At 40.3% G+C, this 24553-nt stretch overlaps 1 protein-coding gene across 1 annotated transcript in view; it reads left to right on the top strand.

The window, feature by feature from the left end:
• Positions 1 to 14009: 14009 nt before the first annotated feature.
• Positions 14010 to 24553, top strand: part of SMARCAD1 (SWI/SNF-related, matrix-associated actin-dependent regulator of chromatin, subfamily a, containing DEAD/H box 1) — a 33932-nt gene continuing 23388 nt past the window's right edge. Inside the window, exons 1-4 of the mRNA XM_032186564.1 lie at positions 14010 to 14400; positions 17346 to 17523; positions 19615 to 19678; positions 23797 to 23882. Coding sequence (XP_032042455.1) covers positions 14213 to 14400; positions 17346 to 17523; positions 19615 to 19678; positions 23797 to 23882 — 516 coding nt within the window. The 5' untranslated portion in view covers positions 14010 to 14212. The remainder of the gene's footprint in view (positions 14401 to 17345; positions 17524 to 19614; positions 19679 to 23796; positions 23883 to 24553) is intronic.

The following is a 24553-nucleotide window of genomic DNA, read 5'->3' as shown; positions in this document are numbered from 1 at the left end:
TAATTTGCACTCCTGACCATGATATGATCCTGTAATGAGACTGGAAGACACAAAATACTGATGGTAATTCATCAGTGCCCAAGCTCTCCAGAAATGCCCCTTTGGCTTTTGTCTTCCCTGAGTTTGCCTTCTGAGAAGAGCCCCCTTTTGCTCTACTCCTTCCAAATACATTCCCAACCTTCTCGCATAAAAATGAAGTTAGTTTAGACAGAAAAACAAACAAACAAGCAAAATGTTTGAACAGAAAATGCCTAAGAACTGAAGTCTCCTAACAGCTTAGAGACCCTTTACTACCTTCCTTCTATAGTTATTATTGTAAATATGTAATTTCACAGGTGTCAAAATGACGTCTTCAAATGACTGAAGCTTACTACAGGGGACTGTTGGCTGCTGTAATATTTAGCCCAGTTTTCTAAGCAGGACAAGTTTCCAACCCAGCAAACTCTTCCTTCCTGCTCCCCACAAACCCTTCTGAAACGGACATCTAAGTTTCAACCAAATTTGAAAGATAAGCAGAAGTCCTCGCAATAAGAAGTTCCTTGGAAGTGATACTCGGAGAGGAAAAGGCTTTCCTGTTGCAGTCAGCTGCTCAGTGGATACTGCACGTGCTATGGCGAGGCAGCTGTCTTTGCTGGGTGAGGTTAAAATGCAGGGCTTAAATGGGGAGCCACAACACTATGTAGAGACAGATAGAGGGGGATATGGAGGACGAAGTCCTAAACTAATAGGAAATCAAGCTCATTAACCCTGCTGTTCCCAAATAGAGTTGTTTACATTCTCATTGAGCCATTACAAATGAAACAGTGGCATGCAAAGGCCTTCATGTTCAGCAGGACTGCTTAGAGTGCACAGACATCATATTATGTACATCTTTGCAGGAGGGCAGCACAGTGTGGAAGGGTGAAAAGCTGTGCATATGGGCTTGAGCAGGCAACAAAGCTGGTGAGGGGTCTGGAGAACAAGTCCTACGAGGAGCAGCTGAGGGAGCTGAGGTTGTTCAGCCTGGAGAAGAGAGGAGGCTCAGGGGCGACCTTATTGCTCTTTATAGGTACCTTAAAGGAGGCTGTAGCGAGGTGGGGGTTGGTTTGTTCTCCCATCTGCCTGGTGACAGGACAAGGGGGAATGGCTTCAAGTTGCACCAGGGGAGGTTTAGGTTGGATATTGGAAAGAACTTCTTTACTGAGAGGGTTGTGAGGCATTGGAATGGGCTGCCCAGGGAAGTGGTGGAGTCACCATCCCTGGAGGTCTTTAAAAGACATTTAGATGTTGTGACATGGTTTAGTGGAGGACTTATTAGTGTAGGTCAGAGGTTGGACTCAGTGATCTTGGAGTCTCTTCCAACCTGGATGATTCTGTGATATGAACTGTGCTAAAGACTTTTAAAGTATCTTTAGGCACCAAAAAATGAGGATTATGTAAAGCAATACCAATGCTGTTCTATAAAACCCAGCTTATCCTCTTATTTTTCCTTAAAGGATGTTTTTTTTTATTGTCTCCCAAATAGAGAAAGCTGTCTATTCAATGGACATCGAGAAGTAATAACCCCCTTGGGTATGAAAGAAAAGAGACATCTCTGGGACAGTTCCAACCTGAGGCCTTACTCTGTAACCACTGTGCAGCTCGCACATCAAAATAGTTTGGATATTCATATATTTAATTATGGCGGGGTTGCTACAGCAACATCATGTACAACGTGCAACTCCCATCGCTTTTCCAACTGCAGCTGTATGAACTAGTTTAAACATTTTATTAGATTTTTTTTTTTTGAATTTATGATCAAGTACAAACCCATCTCCACCTGACAGCTTGTCTTGTTGCTCACGATTTATAACAAAGCAGAAGCACTTCCCACCAATCCCATCCAATGTTTGGGGGCAAGCACCGACAGATGTGCTAAGGGAACCTATATCACAGTCCCTGTTGATTTTATCCCACTCTGGTGTAGCTTTGGCACGTTCTCACATGGTAATCAATGCAGACCTTCCCCCTCACTTTTTTTTTTCTTTTACAAAAGACAGCATCTTTACCAATATTTCTAATTGTGACAGGACATAAAATGGGCATAAACCAACAACAAAAGAATAGTAGTTGAAAAAACCACACTTATTAGGAATGGTGATAGAGATGTTTTGTCTCAGGCCACTGTTTACTAATAAACAGAATTTTTACTAATAACTTGTCTATCTGTAACATGTGTAAATTGTAACTTTTTGCATCTAGACAGACTTTAATGTCTATTATCAAACTATTAGAATTGATTTTACTTCTACTCAAGATGATGCTTGAATATGCATCAATTTTAAAAGGAGTGATTTTAACCTGACATTTTTGTTTTCTTTTCTACTCTCAGTGTTTGGGCCATTATTTTATACCACTGCTTCGTAAACCTTCACAATTATCTCAGAAGGCCTCCACGCCACCTGGTATGCTCGACTGCATTGCTGGCATAGCAACAAAACTGCAGCTGAAGTAAAACAATCAAATTTAACGACTTCAATGTTGCATATAAAGCAATTCTCTATGTAAACAGCTTCCCTTCGTATTTCTGCTACTGAGGTTTAGAACAAGATTCTTTCAAAAAAGCATCACAAATCACCCTTCAAAACAGTAGCAGAGAGCAGTCTGTCAGTTCTCCAGTAAGCATGAGCTGTCTAACTGGCACCACTACCACCTCAGACGTTTTTCCTGCCTTGCTTGCCAGGAATTCAGTATAGCATATTAATAATACTAATATCTCCCAATTACCTAGTCTTTTCAAGTTCAAAGCATTTAAAAAAATATGAAATAATCTACTACAGCAATTTCCAGATTCATGCTAATTCCTGTTAACGCAATGCTTTTAAAATCTGACATGTTCTGGAGTGTTGAATTTCATCCCTTTCATTTTCAGTGGTGTTTTTTTTTTTTTTTTTTTTTTTTTTTTTTTTTTTTTTGTCTGATTTTTTTCCCCAATTTCTGGTTTTTTTGACTTTTTTTTTTTTTTTTTTTTTTTTTTTCTTTTCCCCAAGACTGGTGGTACTGCCTGCCTTGTTGAGTCAAAAATAAACTCTGACCTGAGTTGACATTTCCCTATACACTGGCTTTCTCCAGAGTCACCTTCCTTTCCCAAGTCTTCTGTTAGTACTCCCTCAGTATCTGACTTTGTCCTTACAGTCAGTTAAGCAATGTGGCTTAATATCTATCACACAAAAATTAGTCTCACCTTGAGGAAAGAATGGGCTCTGCATTGTCTGGATTTTTTAAACTATGTATGTATACGTGTGTTGCTGTAAGTTTGTGTCAGGCAATCATGCCAGACATGTTAGCACTAGTATAAATACTTTGCAAAGAAGGTGATGAGCTTTGTGATGGTTATTAGATCCCAAGAGGATGTGAAAGTGCCCTCAAAGTCCATCCTTTTTCTTCTTCTGATCCTCAACCATCTTAGGTTCCTACAAACTCCACTATTTCCTTTCAGAGGAGTAACGGGCCTTTTAGGTGGGTGGAATATGAGTGTAAATGTGTCAGCTGGTAGTGTCCAGACCCTGTATGACAGGCAGATCCCTCTCCCTTTCTCAGGCTGACCTGATGTTTGCATTATTTACCATAGATATGAGTTGTAAAGCAGAATTCTCCTCGAAGAGCCACACAGCAGTTGCCTTTTTATGTCACCAGTGTCTATAGCCCAAGCACTCATTTTTTCCTCAGTGCAGTTTAGCCTTCCTCAGACAATAACCTCATATGACTTCTGAACCATCAAGACTTCGACCACCTGCCACCTCTGCAAATCCACCTGCATCTGTCTCTGCAGGGAAAATCTGACTTTCATTCAATTTACAGGTTCAACTTCATCTTTTCCTATTTCAAGTCCTCTGCTACCCAAATATGAGATTAACATTTGACCTGAAAGCAAGACATCTTTACTGGAGCCTGGATTGGAAAACGGTTCCTCCAAATAAGTTTGCTCCTCAGAGCTTAATTATGTTACTTATTTACCTGTTCAGTGGTCACTTTTTTATTCTTGCTCTAGAATAGATGAAAAAGACAAACTTCCACAACAACACTGTGGAATAAGACAGTACTGAAAGACACCGCTGATGGGTTTGTTACTTAGATATGTGACAGGGAAAAGCATTTTGAAGTCCGTACCACTTCTCCTTGCCATTTTCCTGATGGAAAGGGCAAAAGAACCGCAATTGGGTACAAATGAGTCAGATTATCTGCTCGTGCTGGGTGTACGTGTGTTTGTTGAGCGCTGTAATATGTTGTTAAGGTCATAGGGGCAAAGCGAGCATTGACTACTTATTTGAGAGAGTCCCTTCGAGGGGAGCAGACTTCATTATAATGACAATAACGATTCAGTATGAAGCAGCCAAGACTACTGATGAATACCGATGACAGAAAATAACATCGATAGAAAGAAATTTCCAGGTAGACCTAATGTGTGCGTAGGTGCCATCTCTGGAAACACTTGGAAACGCTCCCATTTTCAGGCTGCTGCGCGTTTGGCAGACAGCAGCACGTCGAGCCCTGCCCCACGCAGCGCTGGCAGGGGCAGATAACCAGCCCCACATGGCACAGCCGTGACCCCACGTCGGGCATCTGAGCTGCTGGTAACTTAAATAAGTGGTGTGTAATGGTAATGGTGAAGGAGCAAAGTGTGTAATGGTAATAGTGAAGGAGCAAAGTGGGTGATGGTAAAGGCGAAGGAGCGAAGTGTGAGCACAGTGCTGGACCTGGCGGGATGGATGGGGAAGTGGTTCATGTTTCTTTATTTGGTAGCACAACTTCTCCAGAAGGTTTTTAACAGCAGCAGCACCCAGCTGCCCGAGATAACATTTATTTACCCCTGCCCTGCCTTGCAGCGCGTTATTCCACAGGTACCCCTGGTACCCCTGAGCCTTCTGAGCTCGGGTACCTCTTTAAGCTCTGGCACCTCCCAGCCTTTTAACGCGTGTGGGCGCACTGCTATGGCCTCAGCGACCTCCACAGCCCTTCCCCAGCCCACACCGGGCTCCCTGCGCCCCCAGGCCCCACCACACGGCCTGAGGACCCCCCCCGACCCTCACCCCCTTCCTCCCTTCCCCTCCCCTCAGGCCGCCGCCATCTCCCCGGCGACCAACGGCCGCCGCGGCAAAACCGCGCGAAGCCAAAGCGGGCGGGCGGGAGGGGCTCTGTGACGTCATAGCGGAGCGCCGGCTCAGCGGGGCAGCGGGGGCAGCCGCCATCGGGGCGAGCCGGGGTCCCGCCACCCGGGCTTCGGCTCCGTCTTCGGCTGTTTTCGGCTCCGTCTTCGGCTGTTTTCGGCTCCGTCTTCGGCTGTTTTCGGCTGGGCTTCGGCTCTGTTCGGCTGGTTCCGGCGGGGCTCGCGCCAGATGCGCGGCAGGTGCCCGTGAGGCGGGCGGAGGGCGCCGCGCTCCCGGCATGAGCCTCTTCAACCTCGACCGGTTCCGCTTCGAGAGGCGGCGAGGCGGCGCGGGGCAGGAGGCCGGGCCGCAGGGGGCTCGGGGGCAGGCAGCCCCCCAGGCTGGGGCCGGGGATGGCGAGGAGCGGGGCGCAGGAGAGGATGGCGGCGGCGCCGGGCCCGGCTCCCCGGCCTCGGGCGGGGCGCAGGGAGCGGGTGAGTGTGGGCAGAGCGCGGCCGCTGTCCCGCTGCGGGGCTGTGGGGGGTGTTTTTTACCACGGTGTGGAGGTCTGGCAGCGGTTTGCACATCAGGAGGTGTCAAGGGGTCAGTTTGTCGTGTAGGGGCCGCTCGGTAACCTGGTAACCGGGGGTGGAACGGCTCTTCCCCTTAAGCGCAGCTCGCTGTCTGAAAATACCTTCAGCTTCCTCATTTACACGCTGTTTCCCATACTATTCCTTTTCCACACTAATATATTAAGGTTTTCAGAGAGGACAAAACCTTTCTGTTCTCCAGTGAGCTCAATACTACACATATTCAACGTTTTCACTAAGCTAGCACAACGCACAGCACCGCAGATAAGCGCTCGTCTTTGCTCTTTTCAGCACTTGTTTCTGTCTCTTTTGCTTGGGCCTGGGTCTGCAAAGAGCCGAGAAGCCTGTCACAGCCAGCCCATGAGGACCTCAGCGTCACTCGGAGCTCTGCAGCAGGCCCTTTTGCTGGCGATAGCTCGTGGTTTTCGTGGAAATGTGAAAAAGCTTGCTCATGGAGGCATCTGTGCTGCTTGGCTGATGCGTTCACAATATGCTGGTTGTGTTTGGATTCATCAGCCAACGCTGGTATGCTGCTGTAATGGCTGTCAGCTGCACAGTCACACTCGCTTGTGATTATTTTTTTTCCTTGTTACGCTGGCAGCTTTTCTTTTGTTGGAGGTGTGAGAACGGATCAGCAACAAGTAATTTTTGTTCTTCACTCCGTACGTTTTGGACATTCTTATTCTGTCCAACTTTGGTTACAAGTGTCAAGATGCAAGTGTCCTTGAAGAGATCAGGCAAACTGATTACACATTTAGGTAGTAGTGGAGTAACAACATCCGTTGGTGTTGTTTAACAGTTTTGAAGGCTAGTTATTGTAGTTGCTTATCTATATGATAAGAGAACCTTTCATGTGAAGGAGAAGTTCCTCTTTCTTTCACAGGTGAGCCAGACAATACTACAGTAGACTGATTACTCCATGAATTCTGGTGTTGTGCAGGCTGAGTGTTTTCAGTTGACTAGAGTGCTGTCTTGCTTGTGGTATTAAATATCAATAAACGTTTCATGTTTAAAAATAAAACAACAAGAATCTTGGCTTCGTAGTTGCCAGTCTGCAGTTAAACAGCCTGTCCAAAAGCAGAGAGAGTGATTTGGTGGCAGGGCAATGATTGGACCAGATGATATTGGAGGTCTTCTCCAACCATAATGGTTCTGTGGTACCACAGGAAGCGAGCAGCCTGCAGCTGCTGTGTCTGCATGTGTGTGTCTTGTTGAGGATTGCTAGAAAAGCTGGCACTCAGAGGAAGTGTGCTTTGGGACAGAAGTAGGCTTCCTGGCTGTGGTAAGTCACTTTTCTGCAGCGTAGGAGGTACTGATTGCCAGTACTCTTCTTGGGTGGTAGGCATGGATGCAGACTAACAAATGGTGCTGCTTGTTTTGTGGCTTGTCTTTGTAAATGTTTTCATTTAATCTACCCTAATGAAAGGCTCAGCTTTGCCAGTGGATGCATGTACTACCAAGACCAACGAAGTTTGGAGCTTGTGTTTTTTAAAGTGTGGGACTTATATCCTACAAAGGTAGGACAGAGGATGGATGAATGGTCTAAGAGGGAAGGAATACCTGCTATAGAAAGGCATCTTTTTTTTGTTTGTTTGTTTTTGGTAGGAGTATAATAAAAGGCAGCCTAAAAGAGGAACTGTTGTAGAAGGCTAAGTAATAGTGAGAAAACATGTGGGAGGCAATTGTAACCAGCAGTAAATCAGAGTTCAGTAGAAGTGCAGGGCACGGTACCGTGAACACATGCTGGTGTAGAACAGGGGTTCCAGTTAATGCTTAAAGTTGAGATGTAATCACCAATACTTAGCATTTACGTAGTGCTTCATTTTTCACAAGTATTGAGCGTTTAAAGGATTTGGAGTGGTTTTGCGTGAATATGTGAAAAAAGTCACATCATTTTCATGTAACCCATTTAAATGAATTAATCAACTATTTTAAAAACTATGTAATATTTTCTAAGCCTGTAGAAGTTAAGTGGAAATAAACAACTCAAATTTTGTCTGTAGGATATGAGATACTTAAATGTGGAAGAATAAACTAAATTGGTTTAGCAGTTGCATGTCTTTTTTGCTTCCTAATCATCATCAGGAAGACAGAATTTTACTTCCTTTTGGTCAAATAAAATAGGCAGTTGTTGTCCTTCTGTATTATCATGCAAAAGGAGCAGAGGTGACCTGCTTAGGGCACAGTGTGCTCTCTACTGCTAACTGCATAAGGAAAAGTATTGAGCAGTTTTGTACAAGAAGCTGTTTACATCAAGTTAGCTAAAAATAACCTTCTGGAAGTGCTCAGTAAATCATGTGAGGACAACATTTACCTGTATTTCTTCAGAAGACAAACGCAGTAGATTTTAAAAATACTGATGCATAGAGCTGAGATAAAGGGGAGAGTGCTCCTTAGTTCACGTGTACAAACCAAAACAATTGATTAAATAACAGGTGACGTTTTTTGTCCCACTTAAGTTGGTATCACGCAGTCATATTGTGTATGTAAAAGAATTTTAAAATCAGATGCTTTCCTTTAGAGGTGAACAGTTCAGCATCCTTTACTAGGGATTTCTTTGGATTTCCAATTTGTTGAATATTCCAAAATGTGCTTCGAACAAAGAGAGACAAAAATAGTAATTCCATTCTTTTTAGGAAAAAAAAGTTAGATCGTGTCTTGTGCCATGAAATGCCACTATCTTTTCAGGTATTTTCTTATTTTTCCCAGAACAAGCTAGTACTGCTAGGTCGTTCTGCACCCTAGGTATGTAAAGCTTCCTGTTGCTTTGTGTTGAACGTACATACCTTACGCTTCTACAAGTAAGTAAGTATTTTGCAGTATGATGGCCATAACAATGGGTTGTCTTTATACGCTTACGTATTTTGCAAGTGATGCAGGCTTGCAGTGACTTTGCAGCTGAGCTACAGGTGATTAATTGTGAACATCACTTCACTGAAGGGTAGGACCATCAGCTACTGAGGGATAGTTACCAGGTCATATCTGAAAGATACCGTCCTAAAAAGCTGTGGAAATGCATCAGGGTAGTGCATTGCAATTTTCTGTAGGGATCAACGTTACCTAGTAAATAATTCACACATTAAGTTTTATTATTATGTGGTGAAACTGTCGTTTTAATTGTAAGTAGCCTGGTGTACAAATATAATGAGATGATTCCAGCTGTAGAAATGGAGCAGAGCTGTGGTGGAAGTGTATGAATTAAAAGAATTATAATCAGGAATTTCAAAATAAGATTTGCAAGCATGATTTTTGTATTCAAAATTTCAAAATTCAAAATTTCAAGATTCAAAATTCATGATGTTTGTATTCAGTTTAGATTTTTGTATTCAAAAATCATGCTTGCAAACTGTGAATAGTAGATGGAAATAAAAGTTGTAGATGAAATTAAACCATTGCTGTTACTGGTGGCTAATTATTTTTTGTTGATGTCCTTTCTGTGCAGTTCAAGTATCTAACCCAAATGATTGAACTGTCAGGTATCAGTGTGCAGTGTCATGTCACTCACTTGCACTGGGGCTGCATGCTTTTTTTATTCTTATCTGTTGTCCCTTTTTTTTTTTTTTATGACCAGAGGAAGCCATGTATTTTGCTTATGCCACAGTTCATAGGATATCATGCTACTTACTTATTTCTGGAAAAAAAGTAATGACTTCAGCACCTCTTCTGAGCATTCCTGGGAAGATAGGTTGAACTAAACATTTTTAAATGGTATCTTTATGAAGCATCTTAGTCTATTATTGATTGATATTTAGGGTTATTGTAGCAAATGAAGAAGACTTTATTTGAAACAGGAATATTAGTGAATTTGTAGACTATAGCAATGTGCATTTTATACTGCTTTCTGAAACTGGGTAGAAATTACCTTCTGTTACTTTGTGCAGTGGTAGTAAACAAAGTTAGCTTCCAAGTATTACTTCAATTTTATTTTGATTCAGGAAAGAAAGGGCCAGGCTGCTTTGATCGTGCTGTGTGGTTTGTATTGTAGGTTGCAATTAGAATTATAGGGCTATGTAACGTGTCTCCACACTAGGTATATGTCTTCTGAAAGACTGTAGAAAGTATGTTGTTTAAAAACAAAAAGAGTCAGGTTATAAAGTGAAGCTCAGTAGAGTAGCTGCGTGTTTACTGACCATGCTAAACACAGCATTTGCTGCGATGTTAGAGTTTCATTTGAATACCTTTGTCCCTGGCTCAAAACTGTCACCATATACTTGTGCACAGTTGGATCCAGTTATTCTCATGGAGTCTCTTTTTGTGAGAGCAAAAATTAGTTGTTGGGTTTTTCTTTTCTTTTTTTTTTTTTTTTTTTTTTAAACTAATACTACTGTACAAGGTTATTATTTGCTCTAAATACACAGGAAGGACTCCTCTTCTTACATATGTGACTTAATTTTTTCCCCTCAATCTGTCCTCTCAAGGGATTGAGTTCAATGGAATAGGCGGAGGAAGCAGAGGAAGGAAATAGTGCTTTTTTTTTTGAGAGGGAGAATGCTTTTTCCTAGTAACTCAGCATTTCATATGTAGAGGAGTTAGGAGCTGTCAGGAACAGCGATTGCTATTTAAAGTAAAAATAAAATGAGAAGGCACCAAGTGGAGAAGTAAATACACTTTTCATTTAAATCTAAACTTCTTCCAAGGCCTATTCTAAAGAACAAAATCATTTAGAAGGCTGCGTTGTTTTTGTAAGCTTGTTGGTTTCTCTTTATATCCAACACAGATGCTTAGCAAAGCTGTAATGGGTGCCTGCCTGCATGACCTTCTATTGCAGGAAGAGTGTGTTTGGAATATAGTCTAACTGACAAGGCAAAGATCATGGAAGCTGACTTGATTGTTGGTGTTAATTCAGTAGAGATGGTGTAGAGATGTTAGGTTACTTCAATTTTACTCCTCATAATTCTGTGCTATTGCAATAACCCTCGCTTGGCTAGCCCATCTTTGTAACGTTGACAAATGTTGTGTTTTAGTCTGCTAAACTAGAACTGCTTTTTAAACCAGCTAGGGAGAGGTTGCTGGAACAAGTTTGCCCACATCTTTATATTTAAATTCAATGGAAGTGTTTGATACTTACCCTAATGTCTCTTCTCCTGCCTTCTTCTTAAGATATCTACATACATATAGGTTTTACATAATGAAAACAGCTCTGTAAGAGACAGCATGTCTCCTTCCAAATGTGGACAGGTAGGAAAAAGTGCAGCTGAAGAACTCTGCTGCTAGGGTGTTGGTCTTGACTGCAGGAGGGCCCGTCCCGTTTTGGAACAAACAGTAAGCTGCAGCGTCGGCTTCTCAAGATAACACCATTGCTTCGCTAAGTGGGACACTTGGCCCCGCTAAAAATCATTGCTGTAATTTTGTGCCACACTTGACATTGATAGAAAAAGGTCTTTTTTTCATAAAGAAGGAATTTGACAACATGTAGCTCACTTCTGCATTTGATTATCAGATGAATTTATTGTAGTTTTCAGAGTCTTTATTAGTCTGAGTTCCTTTGGAGTAGGAAATGAGCCTGGAGAGTTTCTTCACCCATCTGCCTCCCAGTTCGACGTATATTTTTGTCTGTCATTTATAGGAAAATACAGCTATACTCTGTCAGTTTTTGGAGTTTTGTCCTCTTACAACGTAAATCGGAAGCTGTTAACAGCAGGGAGCTCCCAGTTGTTCAGTGCCAGCTGCAGAGATGGAGTTTGTTTTGCTGTACATTGAGTAAAAACACCTCATCTCTACACCCCTGAGGGAGCACAGAGGCAGGTAGGGGAGCATAAACAGCACAGCCTGTCCCAGCTTCTGCAGTGGCTGTCCCACTGGGTCAGTGACTGCCAGCTGGTACCGGGCTGGACCAGCAAGGAGGTGAGGTGCTCTGGGGAGTCAGGCAAGGACCAGAGGCTCTAAGTCACCCCCTGCATGTGCACGAGGCAGCTCCAGGTGAGGGTGACCCAACACATGAGGGCACTGGTGTGGGCTACAAGGTTTTGTGTTTAGGATGCAGTTTTATTCAGCTGGAGATAAGTGAGAGCTCTGGTTTTGCGTATGGGAGCTGTTGTCAGTAAGAAGGGTGACACACTCTCAGCTGGCCCCTCTCAGACTCATTATGGTGTCTGCTATTCCTTAGGGAAGTCGATCTCGAGGTTTCCAGCTGTAGCAGTTACTGAAAACAAAAGCTACCTGACCCTTGAATGGTGGCAAGAATGAAATCTTGCCTTGGTGTGTTCAACAAGCTGGGCGTTACGTTTTTAGTCCTGCTTCAGCAGTGCTCATCTCTGAGTAATGCCCGTGGTTCTGCAATGAACGTAGGCTGGGTAACAGCAGCAGGTAGGAAGGAAACTTGCCTGTCGCTTGGGAAGCAGTTCCCTTGTGGGCATGAGAGAGAAAAAACCTTCCCTGTTACACGTGGTCAGTCTGAAATATGGGAGTGTCAGATCACAGAGGTTTTTTAGCTGAGAATTGAAACTGATTTTTTTTGAAATTTGATGTGAATTGAAATTTCAAAAGTTTGAAAAGTTCAGAATTGAAACTGATGTGCTTTTCCTTCTTCCTACTCCTGTATTTCATCCTGGTAGACTAACATACGGGTAGATGTGTGTTACTTATATTCTGTAAGATCTTACCTATGCGTAGCTAAGACCATCTGAAGATTGACTGTAACAATTGCTTTATTTGAGTTATTTATGGATGGTAAAGAAGTTTGAGTTAAGATCACTCTTATTTATTTAATTGCTGTTAATAATCTCCATTTTCAAGTTCTTTTTTCCCCCTCTCAGCAGCGCACTACATAACACTGAGTACCGTATTTTTTAGTTTATTGGGTACGTTTGGCCTTTCAAAGCCTGTATCGACTAGCAGTTTAGTGTCAGCTAATTGCTTATCGTTGTGCTCCTGTGTTTCTATCTGCCACAGTGGGTTATTTTAAATTTATTTTCTACAAGATTACTTTTGTACAGCAGATGCTCTCTGAAGCTGTCACATTCTCCACTCCGTGCATTCTTCCTCCTCTCTTCAGTCATGTGCCTCCAGGGCTCATAATTTGTCTGGTCTTAAACAGCATCACTTGGCATGGTAACCATGCGTTGTTTAGTAGCTCTTTTCATCACTGGCTATAAAAATAGTGAAGTAGTAGAAAGGAATGAAGCACAGATAGTGTGTGGGAGTAGTGCATCGGGTCAGGCTGAGATTCTGGGCTCATTGCTTCTGCAAAACGCCTTGAATGCTTTTCTTCAATTGCTGACACGAAACGGCACACTTACGAGTTGTCAGTTGTTACCAAATAGTTAGTTATGTGTAGTGCACGTTTAAAGATGAAAAGATAGGGCCTATGTGTTCAGGTCCACACGAGTCAACTACGAATTTGTCTTTTCCTAGTGCGTGTGTTTTTTGTTTTTTTTTTTTAAAGGTGGCAGAACAGCTCCAGCCTTGGTAGGTGCTGGATTGAACCATATGTTTTAACTTGCCCAAGTTCATATGGGAGCATCTGAATTTTACAGTTATAACCACAAGAACCGCTTTGAAATATGCAGTATGTGAGGCTAGAGCACACTGTGCCTTTGGTACAGTGCTGAAAGAGGGCGACAGAGCAAAGTCTAATAAAGCGCAGGCTTTTTTGTTTTGGTTTACAGTGTTCTGATCCTCTCTCTGCTTTAGTTTCAAGACCCATTTTGTATATCACATGCTGTGTCATTTCCCTGTGTGGTCATGTTTTCCCCATCTAGATACGTGCGTGGAACTGGCCTCAGGTGTAGCTGACAGGGATTTTACCATGCTGTATTTGTTACTAGTTCAGGAATTGCATGAATGGGTTGGCTGCTTATACTCATGGTTGTCTTCTGAGTATGTTCAGAAGTGAAGATGCAGTATGAATTAATGCAGGTGCAGTGGCTCAGTTCTACAAGTTTCATGGCAAGTAAGATGTGGTTTGTGAGATGCAATTAGAGGATGTACATGTGGAGACGGATTCTGTTTACCTTGAAAATACACCAAGTGTCCTCCTGTGTTTTAAGTTACCTACATAAGAATTGTCTAGAGCACAATGCAGAAAAGAATGGGGATGTAGATCGTATCTATAGGATTTGCATCTGTACCTGTTAAGACCCTCAGAGTAGCTTTCTAATCTCCTGCTGTGTAACAGTGATGCACCCTTCCTGAAAGGCTGTGACAAGCAGATTATAAACCAGCCATCAGATACACTGCTGTGTGTCTGTCCGTGTCCTGATTAGCCTGGAAGTAGCTCAGAGGACTCTGCTGATTTGTTTATTTCTCCCAAGATAAACATGCATTTAAATAATTACTAGTGCTCTTAAACTTTGTGGTTTATAATATACAGGTTTCTGTTTGTGTGAAATAAGATCACTGAGGTGATTTTGCCAGATAAGTTACAGCTTACAGGAATTTTCCGTGCATAGGGATATGAGTTCTGTTTAAGTGGTTGCACTGTATGATGAAGTCATAGCTGTCTGATGCTATAAGTATGAATAAATATTTGAAGTTTGAAGTCCTAAGTCATTTTCTCCCATCTTTTCTCCTATTGAAATGGCTTGTACAGGGTACTCCAGCGTCCCAGAAACTCCTGAAGATGAGAGGACAACGAAGCTGTCTTATTTCAAGCGTCGAAGAGGAGTACAATTCCTAGATGTGTCTTCAGACAGTGAAGATGAAGAACCAAGAAATTTCCATGCTGCAAAGTTAAAAAGGGTTTCAAGGAAAGATGTGACTGTAATGTAAGCTTTAACCTGGTTTTATGTGATGTTTATGCAAGCTGATGTGATGTTTTAAATTGTAATGCTGGATTAAAAATCAGATACTGGGTTCTGATTTTACATCTTGCAATTTATCCACCCCTAACTAAACTCTACTTGATTTTCAGGGGAAAAAAAAAAAATAGAGCTCTGAAGTGGCTTCTTTGAGAACATGGCTTAAGAGGGAGGAATTCCATGATATTGGATGACATCTGTGGTGGTTATATTAAGTTAGCATATTTGTCCCTCTGAAATTATTTTCATGGCACTTTAAAGCTTAACTTTAAAATACTAGCTTTAAGTTTTAAAACATATTGGAGTTTGTCTAAGGCCTTTTTTTTTTTTTTTTTTTTTAATGAAAATATAGAGGGACAAGAAGGCAAGCACTGCTTCTGTGTGTACTGTAAGATTTTTTTGAGCTAAATTATTATGTATTAGGTGCGTGATGTGTTTTATTATACGTAGTGAAAATTCTGTTAGTGGTTTAGAAACATATTTTATGATGAGTTAGGAGGGAAGAGAATAGTGTGCCCATGTCACTTCTGTGGGTGCTAAAAAAGGAGCATTGAGAGTGCAGGAGAGACAAGCTGTGTGCACGTATCTTACACGACCAGCTGGAATGGTTTGAAGAAACCCATCCTATTTATTATCTGCTAGTTATACATCTGTGTGACCAGAATGTGCTGGTTGTCTGTGGCCCTTAAATGTATTTCTGCCAAGCAAAAAAGGATGGTTTCACCTGCATATGTTGATAATCTGCTTGAAATAAAATTTGTTAACTTTAAAGGGGAATGCAGTGGCTCTTTGGCCCAATTTGCAGTCCCTATGCAGAGCATGGAGTTACTGGAGCTTATCAGCAGACATGAAAAAGTGCTTTTCCCTTCTGCTTTTATCTGAAATTGTTGTTTTTTTTTTATGCATTTTCCTGCAGTCTCAACCTAAAGCAGATACTAGGTAAGGAAAAAAAAAAAAAAAAAAGAACTTCAGTAGTTTGTAGAGGGAGCTCATTATCTATCTATGAGCAAATGGTTTAAGTTGTAGATTGTGCAAGGATACAGGGGCAGCACGGTGTTTGCATGCACCATATTGGCTTGTGTGCAGTGCTATGTAAACAGAGTTATGCTGCTTCTGGGATCAACCAGATTTGGAAGCAGTACAGTCAGTTCCGTGCAGTACGGAGCAGAAGCTGAGAAGCCATGCAGGATCCAACTTGTAGAGCCACAGGTTGCTATTTCCCCACTGTAATCTGATTACTGGGGGAGAGACAGGCAGATACCAAAGCAGCTCCCAGTAGGATTCATCTGTGTCTACTGTGAGCCATATCCTCTTGTACTCTTCGTTATTCCTCTGTAGCCACTAATCTCTGCTGCACTAGGCACCCCCCTGCTCAACTCTTTGTCATGGCTCATTGGCCCAGGTGCTAATTGATGTACACCAAATCCACTAAACTCCCTCATAAGTGGCATTCTGTGTGAGCTCAAACTGGAATGAGGAGTGTGGCAGGAGTTAGCTTGGGTCTGGCCAGACTTATTAGTTCTGGCATGTGCTGAATTGAGCTTGGTTCTGCAAAGAATTAGCTGACCAGGTGTCTTTATACTGTGCTTCTTGGTACATGTTTTACCTAGAGGTTGGGGATTTTGTGAATTTCTTCCTTTATGTCTGGGTATCCTAGCCTCAGTTATCCTGGATAAAAGATGTTCTACAGCAGAAAGTACAGCTTTCCTAGGCTTAAGTGAGGTAAGCTTCCCTGGGTGAGTTGCTATCTAGGCTTTGTTGGAAAAACGGACATCTAACACAATAGACTTTGTGGGTCAGAGTCATACCGTTTTAGTGGTTACACGAGTGTTTCTTGATGCTTGCTAGGAACGTGATTGCAGAGAAGACATGATGTATGCAACTCTGGCTTTGTTGACAAGTGTTGAGATGTTAATCCCTGATAGGAAAGGATAAGGTAATTGCAGTGTTACTATATCAGTTTCAGTTGACGTCCTCTTTATATACAATTTATGAAGAAATTTTTTTCCTTAACAAGGCAGAAAGGTTTGAAATACGCTAATAAATTTTAACGTGCCACTTTGTTACGACTTTTTAAGGGGATGCTAGTTGACCTTCTGAAGCCTATGACTAGATTGGTTGGTGGTTGGAAGAGGAATTTGGATTCTAAGACATTTAAGATACTACTTAAGGATCTTCGCATTTTATTTTTTTGAGCTGAGAATTAGGACAGGAAACCTGAAATTTATTTATTTCTTTTTAATAAAGAACTTAGATCTGTGTGTCTGTTGGGCAGATAAACACTAGACCATTTGAAACAAACTGAGATAGTCTGACGTAATTCAGTTAGCTGAAATAATGAAATGTATTGATGTTTTTGTTAAATCGATCCAGTTTTGTTAAATTGAGGTGTAAGTAACCTCTTATACCCCAGTACAAAGGTAAGTCATAGGATTTTCTGTCTGTTCCTTCTTCCCTTTGCCAAGTTGAAATGTGTTTACTGTAAGCAGAAATGTATACTAAACCATAAATGCTTTATATTTCCCAGAGTAGGAGATAGCACTTTGGGTACAACTTGGTTCAATTTTACTGAACACATGTAAATATGTCTTGTAAGGAAGGAAACTGGATTTCGACTGTTCCTTACTTCGGTGATACATGAAGTTTTTTTCAAACAGTGTCTCATGCGAAAGGTGGAGGGCGACAGTTCTACTACTGTATTTTTCTTTCTGTAATACATGTTTCATGTGCTTAAATAATATGCAGCAACTTATTTAAAAAATACTAGTTTCTTTTAAAAAGCTAACATTTAACCATATAAATTTCTACTCGTGGAGTCCTATTGGTTTGGGTTTACAATGATGATCTTGCGGAGTAAAATGTAGGAAGCAAAAATCAAACTGAATTCTTTATCTGTCCCTCATATGTCATAGCTCTGAACAGTCTAAGGATGATGAGCAGCCTAAGGATGACCTGACTCAGTTGGCTTATGTCAATGGTAGAGAAAAGCTGCCAGACATGAAGAATGGTGTGGAGGAAGACATCAAAAGTGCAAAGCTGGAAACAATGAAGGAACTCTTCCCCCAGAGAAGTGACCAGGATTTATTAGAAGTAATAATGCTCTATTCTCTTCATTTATTTTGATGACTATTTTGTAGGCAGTATTCTTGTATTCTTATGCTTTTGGCATTACAAGAGGGAAGAGCCCCAAGTCTTCCTAGCAAAAGGTGATATCAAAGTATTACTTCTTGCAGGGGAAGTACAATCATGCAAGTTTGTGTTTTGTTTTGTTTTTTTAAACTGTGTGTGTGTGTGTGTATATATATATATATATATATATATATATATATATATATATATATATATATAAAAGAATTAGGTCTCTTCAGCAGTGAATTCTAGGGTATAGTACATTTTTCTATTACTTTGTGCTGTCCTGACTTTTAACCTGACTTAGAGCTACCTTGGTTCATAACTAGTGATAGCTGTTGCTGGAGTGCAGTTAACTGGTTAATGCAAAATGAGCGAAATCGTTGTTGTTAGCTACGCTGCATGAAACACTTCCCCTTTGCTTTCATCAGATTTAATGCTTAAAGCCCTTACTACTTCCAGTGAGGCAAAAAGAGTAGGCTTGAAATTACTCCAATTTCTTAAAATTATGCCTCTGCATAAACCTAAGACACTCTTGGCCATTCTCCAATGCACAGCACAAACGTACTATAACATTATGGTAACTTATTACAGTAAAATACATCTTCATTAGGTTTACCTCTTAGTGCTGATATGTAACTAATTTTTCAGTAGCTTTAGTTTTTGAAGATAAATGCATTTAATCTATTAAGTTGCCAAAGAGTCTTTAAAGAAATGCAGAAATTCAACTGGTATCTTTGCTGAGTGATTATGCGGTTGTAAATAGCAATCTTTTATTTTATTTTTGTCCTGGAGGGTATAGTATGAATTATGCTGTAAATGCCCAGAGCACATGAAGTTTCAATTACCGCACAGAATGTACTTAAACCAAAGAGAGAACGGTTCATAGTAGCCTAGAAACTAACTAAAAACGCTGCTTGTATAGTGTGTGTGTTTGCTGTTTTGTGGGTTCAATGAGGAGTGACTTCAGTGGTGTTTGTAAATGCTTAGTGGTACGTAGTGCTGATGGTTTCTGTTCTCAGGAGAGCATGAGAGATCCTGTATCAACAGAATTTTGTAGTATGTAAGGGCTGTGCAAGCATTTTTTCTATGGTTACATATCCAGAACATTCTTGAGGGAAGATGCGGGAATAATAGGTAAATGTATTGTTCCTTTACAAAGGATCTGGAACAGCTTGTCCTGATAACCTCTACATGACCAGTGAATGTTAGGAAAAAAAAATAGTAAGCTATAATAGTAGTAAAATAGTAAGCTATAAGCTCCTATGCTCCTTTCAAAAGGAAAATATATTTATAGTAAAATTGTAAGGCAGTGTTTAGAAATGGGAACAGATGCTTGGGAATCAGATCTCCTCATTTTATGTGTGTTGTTTTGTTTGTAATCTTTAGGCTCTTTGCTTCTGTTGAAGTTACCATGCTTGGAAAAAGCAGTACTCACTTTATAAGTCTCAATATTCAGTTAATTTGTAAGAATGATCTATGCTGAGATTGCAGGTAGATGGAGAAAAGAATCTAAGGTTGCAAGAAAGATAATCTGTTGGAGGCATGGTTTAAATTTGATTCCAGGAAATCAACCAGTGTGACATAGCAGTATATGAAAAAAAAAATCCATGAGTTAGGATGTTAGGTTTTTGGGTCATCTGGCTTTGTGATAGTAACATTAAATGTTTTTGGAGATTTAAAAAAAAAGTTTACTTAAACTTCATCATATGTTTGTGAAATAGGAGGTGGAAAAGAAAGCAAAATAAATTAAATTTAAAAACGTGCTTGAAAACAGCTTTAATACAAAGTGTTGCCAAATCACAGCTGATGTGTTTGTAATCAGTCTAAATGATGATTTAGTACCTGTCAATTTTGGTTTTGGATTTGGAATTTACAATAAACGACTTTTGGGTGTTAGGGCTTTGGTTGTTTTTTTTGTTTTTTTTTTTGTTTGTTTGTTTGTTTGTTTTTTGTTTTCCAAAGTGTATTTCAATCCTGCTTATTTATCGTCGTCCTCTTTTTATCTGGATTAAATCTTGCCACTTAGCTGTTTTCTGTTTGTTTTTTCAGTTGATAGAATCGACGTGCACAATGGATGAAGCGATAGCTGCTGGTTTGAAGTTCAATGATGAAGGTATGTTTGAAGCTGCAGACTTTGCAAGGGGAAAGATGAGAAGAGGATGCATTCCAAAATTGAGAAATAGAAAAAATAAAGGGAAATATATTCTGTGTAGTTCAGGATGGCTTTATATGTGGGGTCTTTTAAGTAAGCAACTTTTGTTGTTAATGGTTCCTGTGTTGCTTGGAAGTTGAGGTAAATAGCAATAGGTTAAAGATAGTAGTACTAAACGTTGTGGGTGAGAAAACTGGTGATAAAAAAGAATTGTAGCCATTTCTAACTAGAACTTTCTTGTGTCAAGCCCTGTCATGATTTTCTCTTCAGGTTGACAAGTCTGTAGACTTGTAGTTCCTAGTAAGAACTGGTATGCTTAAACACTAATGCAGGTAATTCCTCGTGGTTCTGTAGCAAAACATCCACCAAAACATGCTTTGAGTCCCCAGAGCTTGTTTAAGGTTTTCTTTTTCTGCATCTGAATTCCTGCAGTCTCATGATGTTACGTGATGTTACCAAAGAATCCCAAGATGTGGGAGTGTGTAGAACGTGATAAGCATGTAAAAAAGGTCATCATCCTCAGGCTTTGGGTTTTGCTCTTGACATCACCTAAGTTAAGGGTTTAAACCTCTGTATTCTGTTAATCTTTTTGACTGATTTGTCATGTGCTTGTGGTGGGAGAAGAATGAAAGGTCATTATGAATATTATGTCTTAAAAAGCTGTTTTATCAGTCTCAGTCTGTTTACAGTGTAGTTGTCTGTGACTTTCTTGAAAGATCTTCATGGTTTGGATAGGATGGAGAAAGCTGTTTATAATCACTCTTGATTATTTTATTTAAGTGGTTCATGTGTCTTTTCGTACAGATCAATTTTGATTTTGGATTTCCATGGATTTGGAAACTATCTGTAGGAAGCTCATGTGCTGAGGGAGAATATAGTTCTATTCTGTATCTAATGTAGAAGATGATCTTGAGATAATTCAGTTCTCCCTGTTGTACTTGTATACAAAAGTCAGAAGAGGAAAAACATTACAACTTCCAAGATTTTTAATAGTTAATGAAAAGCTCATTTAAAAAAAAACAAAAACAAAAACCCTTTAACACAGGATTTTCAACCTTTTAATCTAACCAGACCATGCTTTCTGACTGTCGAGTATTTTGAGGTTATCGCTGTGTGCATGATTCTATAGATAGGTGGGGAGAAGCCAACACATTCTCAAGGGACATGCTACGTCTGAGTGCTGCTCCTGGAAAAACCCTTCCTGGAAGATGATGATTACTTTTCAAGGGTTTTGATTAATATTAAATCACTTCACGCTAATAGACATCTCTAAATTTTGGTGCAATTCAATGTTTCAACTAAAATGCTGATTTCTGGTATTTATACTCTGCCTTTTGGCCATTTTTGTGTTGATCTAAGGGTGCTGTTTCATATGCTTTCGATAGAAGCCCACAGAAGAATCTTGGCAGCAGAATTCTCTTCAATCATATCTGTTATATAAAATATTTAGCTAAGAATGAGCATGCCTGATGGTATAAATCATCTCATCTTTGGACACATTTTTTTAAAAAGTGGAAACATCATTGAACATCTGCTTCTTCATGTCAATTTTTAACATGCTTTACTTGTTACGAGGTGTTGACTGGGTGAGAAGTGAGGGACAAGATAAAGTATTATGAAGTATAATTTGGCTTAAAAAAAAAAAAAAAAGTGGCCTGACAAAGCATTCTTAGTTTGGTCCTTTCCTTAATAGTGACAAAACTTGTATTTGTATAGTTTGAATTGTTGTTTCTATAACTCAAATAAGAATCATTGCAGATAACTTACAGGTACAAAGATCAGATGTGACACACGGGAAAAAAGTGTGCACGAATGAAAGATGTGAAGTTACAGCAATACCTTCTTCTTGTGATTCGTTTCCATTGTTGCTTTCTATACGTCTTGAAAACTATGAAATCGGTGTGGGTTCTTCTGAGCTAACGCCTCAAGTGAAGTTCTCTGATGTTACTGCTTTTTGAACAGAGAAATGACTCTCTCTTTCACAATAGTGTAAGAAAGTCACTGTCATACGGTGTTTTGCTTTTTGTAGTGGTAACAACAAATAACAGTGGAAATAATTACAAGTGCCTCTAAAATTTGAAACCCTTGAGTTGCTTTTCTCAGTGCTTGTTGATTAAAAAGAAAATACAGAGTAAGGTTTTCTCTGGAGGGTCCCATGTACCCTGCCTACACTCCAAGGATGAATCCTAACTAGCAATCATACAGCTTCTTCATTCCCTCAGCAGTGTTGCCTTGGCCCAGGAAGCAAAAATCAGGTATACCTTGCAAAGTGAATGCCTTTAGGAAGTTGTTTTTCAGTTGTAGATGCGTTTAGTTTCAGATGATCACAGACTGATTTATAAGTAATTTTATATTGGTAGGTTCCTGAGATCATGGTTATCCAGATTCTCCACTGCAGCTTAATTGTCACTCAAATTGCTCTTGACCAGTTGTATTTATTTCTTTGATTTTCCTCCAAAGACCAACATTCATTCAGCCCATGACTTCAAAGAAAGGGGGTTAATCTTGGAAATACTCTGTGAAGCCTGTGTGGCAGAGAGGTTTGCAGGGTCCCTGTTCACGTTCAGAATTAACAATCCTGAATGCAGTTCTAGTTGATCTTAAGCAATCTTAAGTTCTTAACTCCTTAACTCTTCTAGTGCTTTACCCAACAGCAGCCTGACTGCCCTTAGCCTTGGTATCAAGGCTAAACACATTTTTTCAGTCTTAAGCTAGTAGTATGTTGTGTTTTTTTTTCCTGCCTATATTGTTTAATGAGATTCTTGGGCAGAAAAGTCAAGTGCGTTGTTCTCTGAATGCTGAAGGAGAGCTGCGTCCCCCCTGTCGACATATTCTCTGGATTCTTTGAGGTGCGCTGCTTCTGTGTGTTTTATATGGGTATGTAGAAATGAATATGCTCTGAAAAATCTTACCAGCCTTTTCTGGTAGATATCTGGAACTTGAATGAAGAGCTAGTTATTGCTGATGCTTATCTCTGCCTTTGGGAAGTGTTATTTTTTTTAATCTATATGCAACTTCCATTTTTGATACCAGAGTGAATTAGTCTAGTGGAAAATGTATTTGGAAGTATTTTCATACAAAAATGTGTTTCTGTGCAAAGATGTGAAGGCTTAATTCTTCACAATTAAAGAAAGCTATTTTGGTTGTCCATATGGTCCTTTGGATTTGAAAGCAAGCGTGTTTTTTGTGTGTGATCAGCTGAGCTCTGCTTGTTTGCTGACTATCCTTTGGCAGTCTGGGATGAGAGGTTGGCTGCAGATGCTTGTGACAGACATGAAAGCTCTGCCAGCAGGCTTCCAGAAAGATTGGGAAACTTTAAATAATTTGAACTACAGTAAAAAGAGTAAGAGTAACATCCACTAAGAGTTGCTGCTTCACGCAACATGAGGTGTGCATCGTGGCAGTGAAAATGTACCTGACTGGGCAGGTCTTAATGCTCAGATGGTAATCTCTGTTTATCACCTGGGCCCAAAGATACTCAAAATTCTGGCTCATGTAAACTGTTCATAAATAATTCAGGTATCACTGATATTTGGTTATCTCTGACTTGATACACATAGTTCTCTTAGAAGCGTTTTGATTTAATGTTGAAAACTGTTTGATAGTAACCTCTAGTGGGCACCTGAGCCAGAAATCAATCACCAGCACTTCCAGATTGGCAGTGGAGTGCGTTTCATAACTCACAGCTTGGTTTTAGCCTTGGTTAGGCACCAGATTTCCAAAAGCACTCAGCTTAAATAAAATCTTTCTTTTGGAAAACTACTACTGTTAAAAGAAAGATACAACTTTACTCGTAAGTAAAAATAAAGCTGTTTCCTATGAGACATAATTGCTTAGTTGCCAGAGTACTAAATAAAACTTGAGGAGGTAAATAAGGTAAAGAAACGTATTTTCAAGCAGCGGCTGTGCTTGGAGTTACTGCACACCTGTGGACTGTAGTAAGAAACTACTACAGAAGACCATTCAACATCTTGTGCAGTTAACAAGTAGTTCCTATAGCTCTGGTTTGAATCATCCCACTGTATTGAGGTAAACTTAATGAAAGTAATTTCCAGTTCTTTTCTGCTTCCTTTTTAAAGCTACCTTTCGCAAAAGGAAATTAGAAGATTCTCCCACAAACCGTGACAACAGTGAGCAATCTGCAAAAAAGCCAAAAGCTAATCGTGTAAGTATTGGGTTTTCTGTCAAAGTGCTATGAAGTAAGTGGAAGTGTCTGACTTGATCAGCGACAGTAGTGTCATGAACTTTGTGTTTTTTATCAGAAAATCCCATCAAATTCAAATCTTGCCCTCTGAGTTTTTCTGCTTTATTCTTTTTGGCAATGCTAAGTGAAGCTACCTGTTTTGCTCTTCAATATTTATAGATTTGTGTCCTAATTAGCCTAGTTACTGCTCTCAGGGTAGAAATTGATGACAGGTAGCAGCAGTATGTGAGGAACTGGGTACAGTTCAGCTGCTGTGAATGTTAACGGGAGTTATCAGCTATGAGGCAACTTGCCTCATCGGGTCATTCCTTATTTTTCCTCAAATACGTAAAGTTCAACATCTTTTGTTACTCTTATCCTTTGCTATAGTAGTGATAGAATCAGAGAATCGTTTAGGTTGGAAAAGAACTATGGCATAGGGAAATCTTGGAAAGCAATGAATCAGATAGGTTAAATGCAATGATTACTTTGACCTTCGTGCACAGATACTGAACTATTACCCAGCTGGTGTAGCAAACAAGCTTCACTGGACCTGGTTTCAGGCAGCGGTTTGATCTCTATACTTAACAGTTCTGTTACAGTTAAAAGACTGAGGAGTGGGGAAAAAAAATCCTCTGAAATGAGGATTTTTA

This window comes from Aythya fuligula, chromosome 4 (assembly GCF_009819795.1).
Source record: "Aythya fuligula isolate bAytFul2 chromosome 4, bAytFul2.pri, whole genome shotgun sequence".
NCBI classification, from domain to species: domain Eukaryota; kingdom Metazoa; phylum Chordata; class Aves; order Anseriformes; family Anatidae; genus Aythya; species Aythya fuligula.
This window is presented reverse-complemented; position numbering and strand designations above follow the sequence as displayed.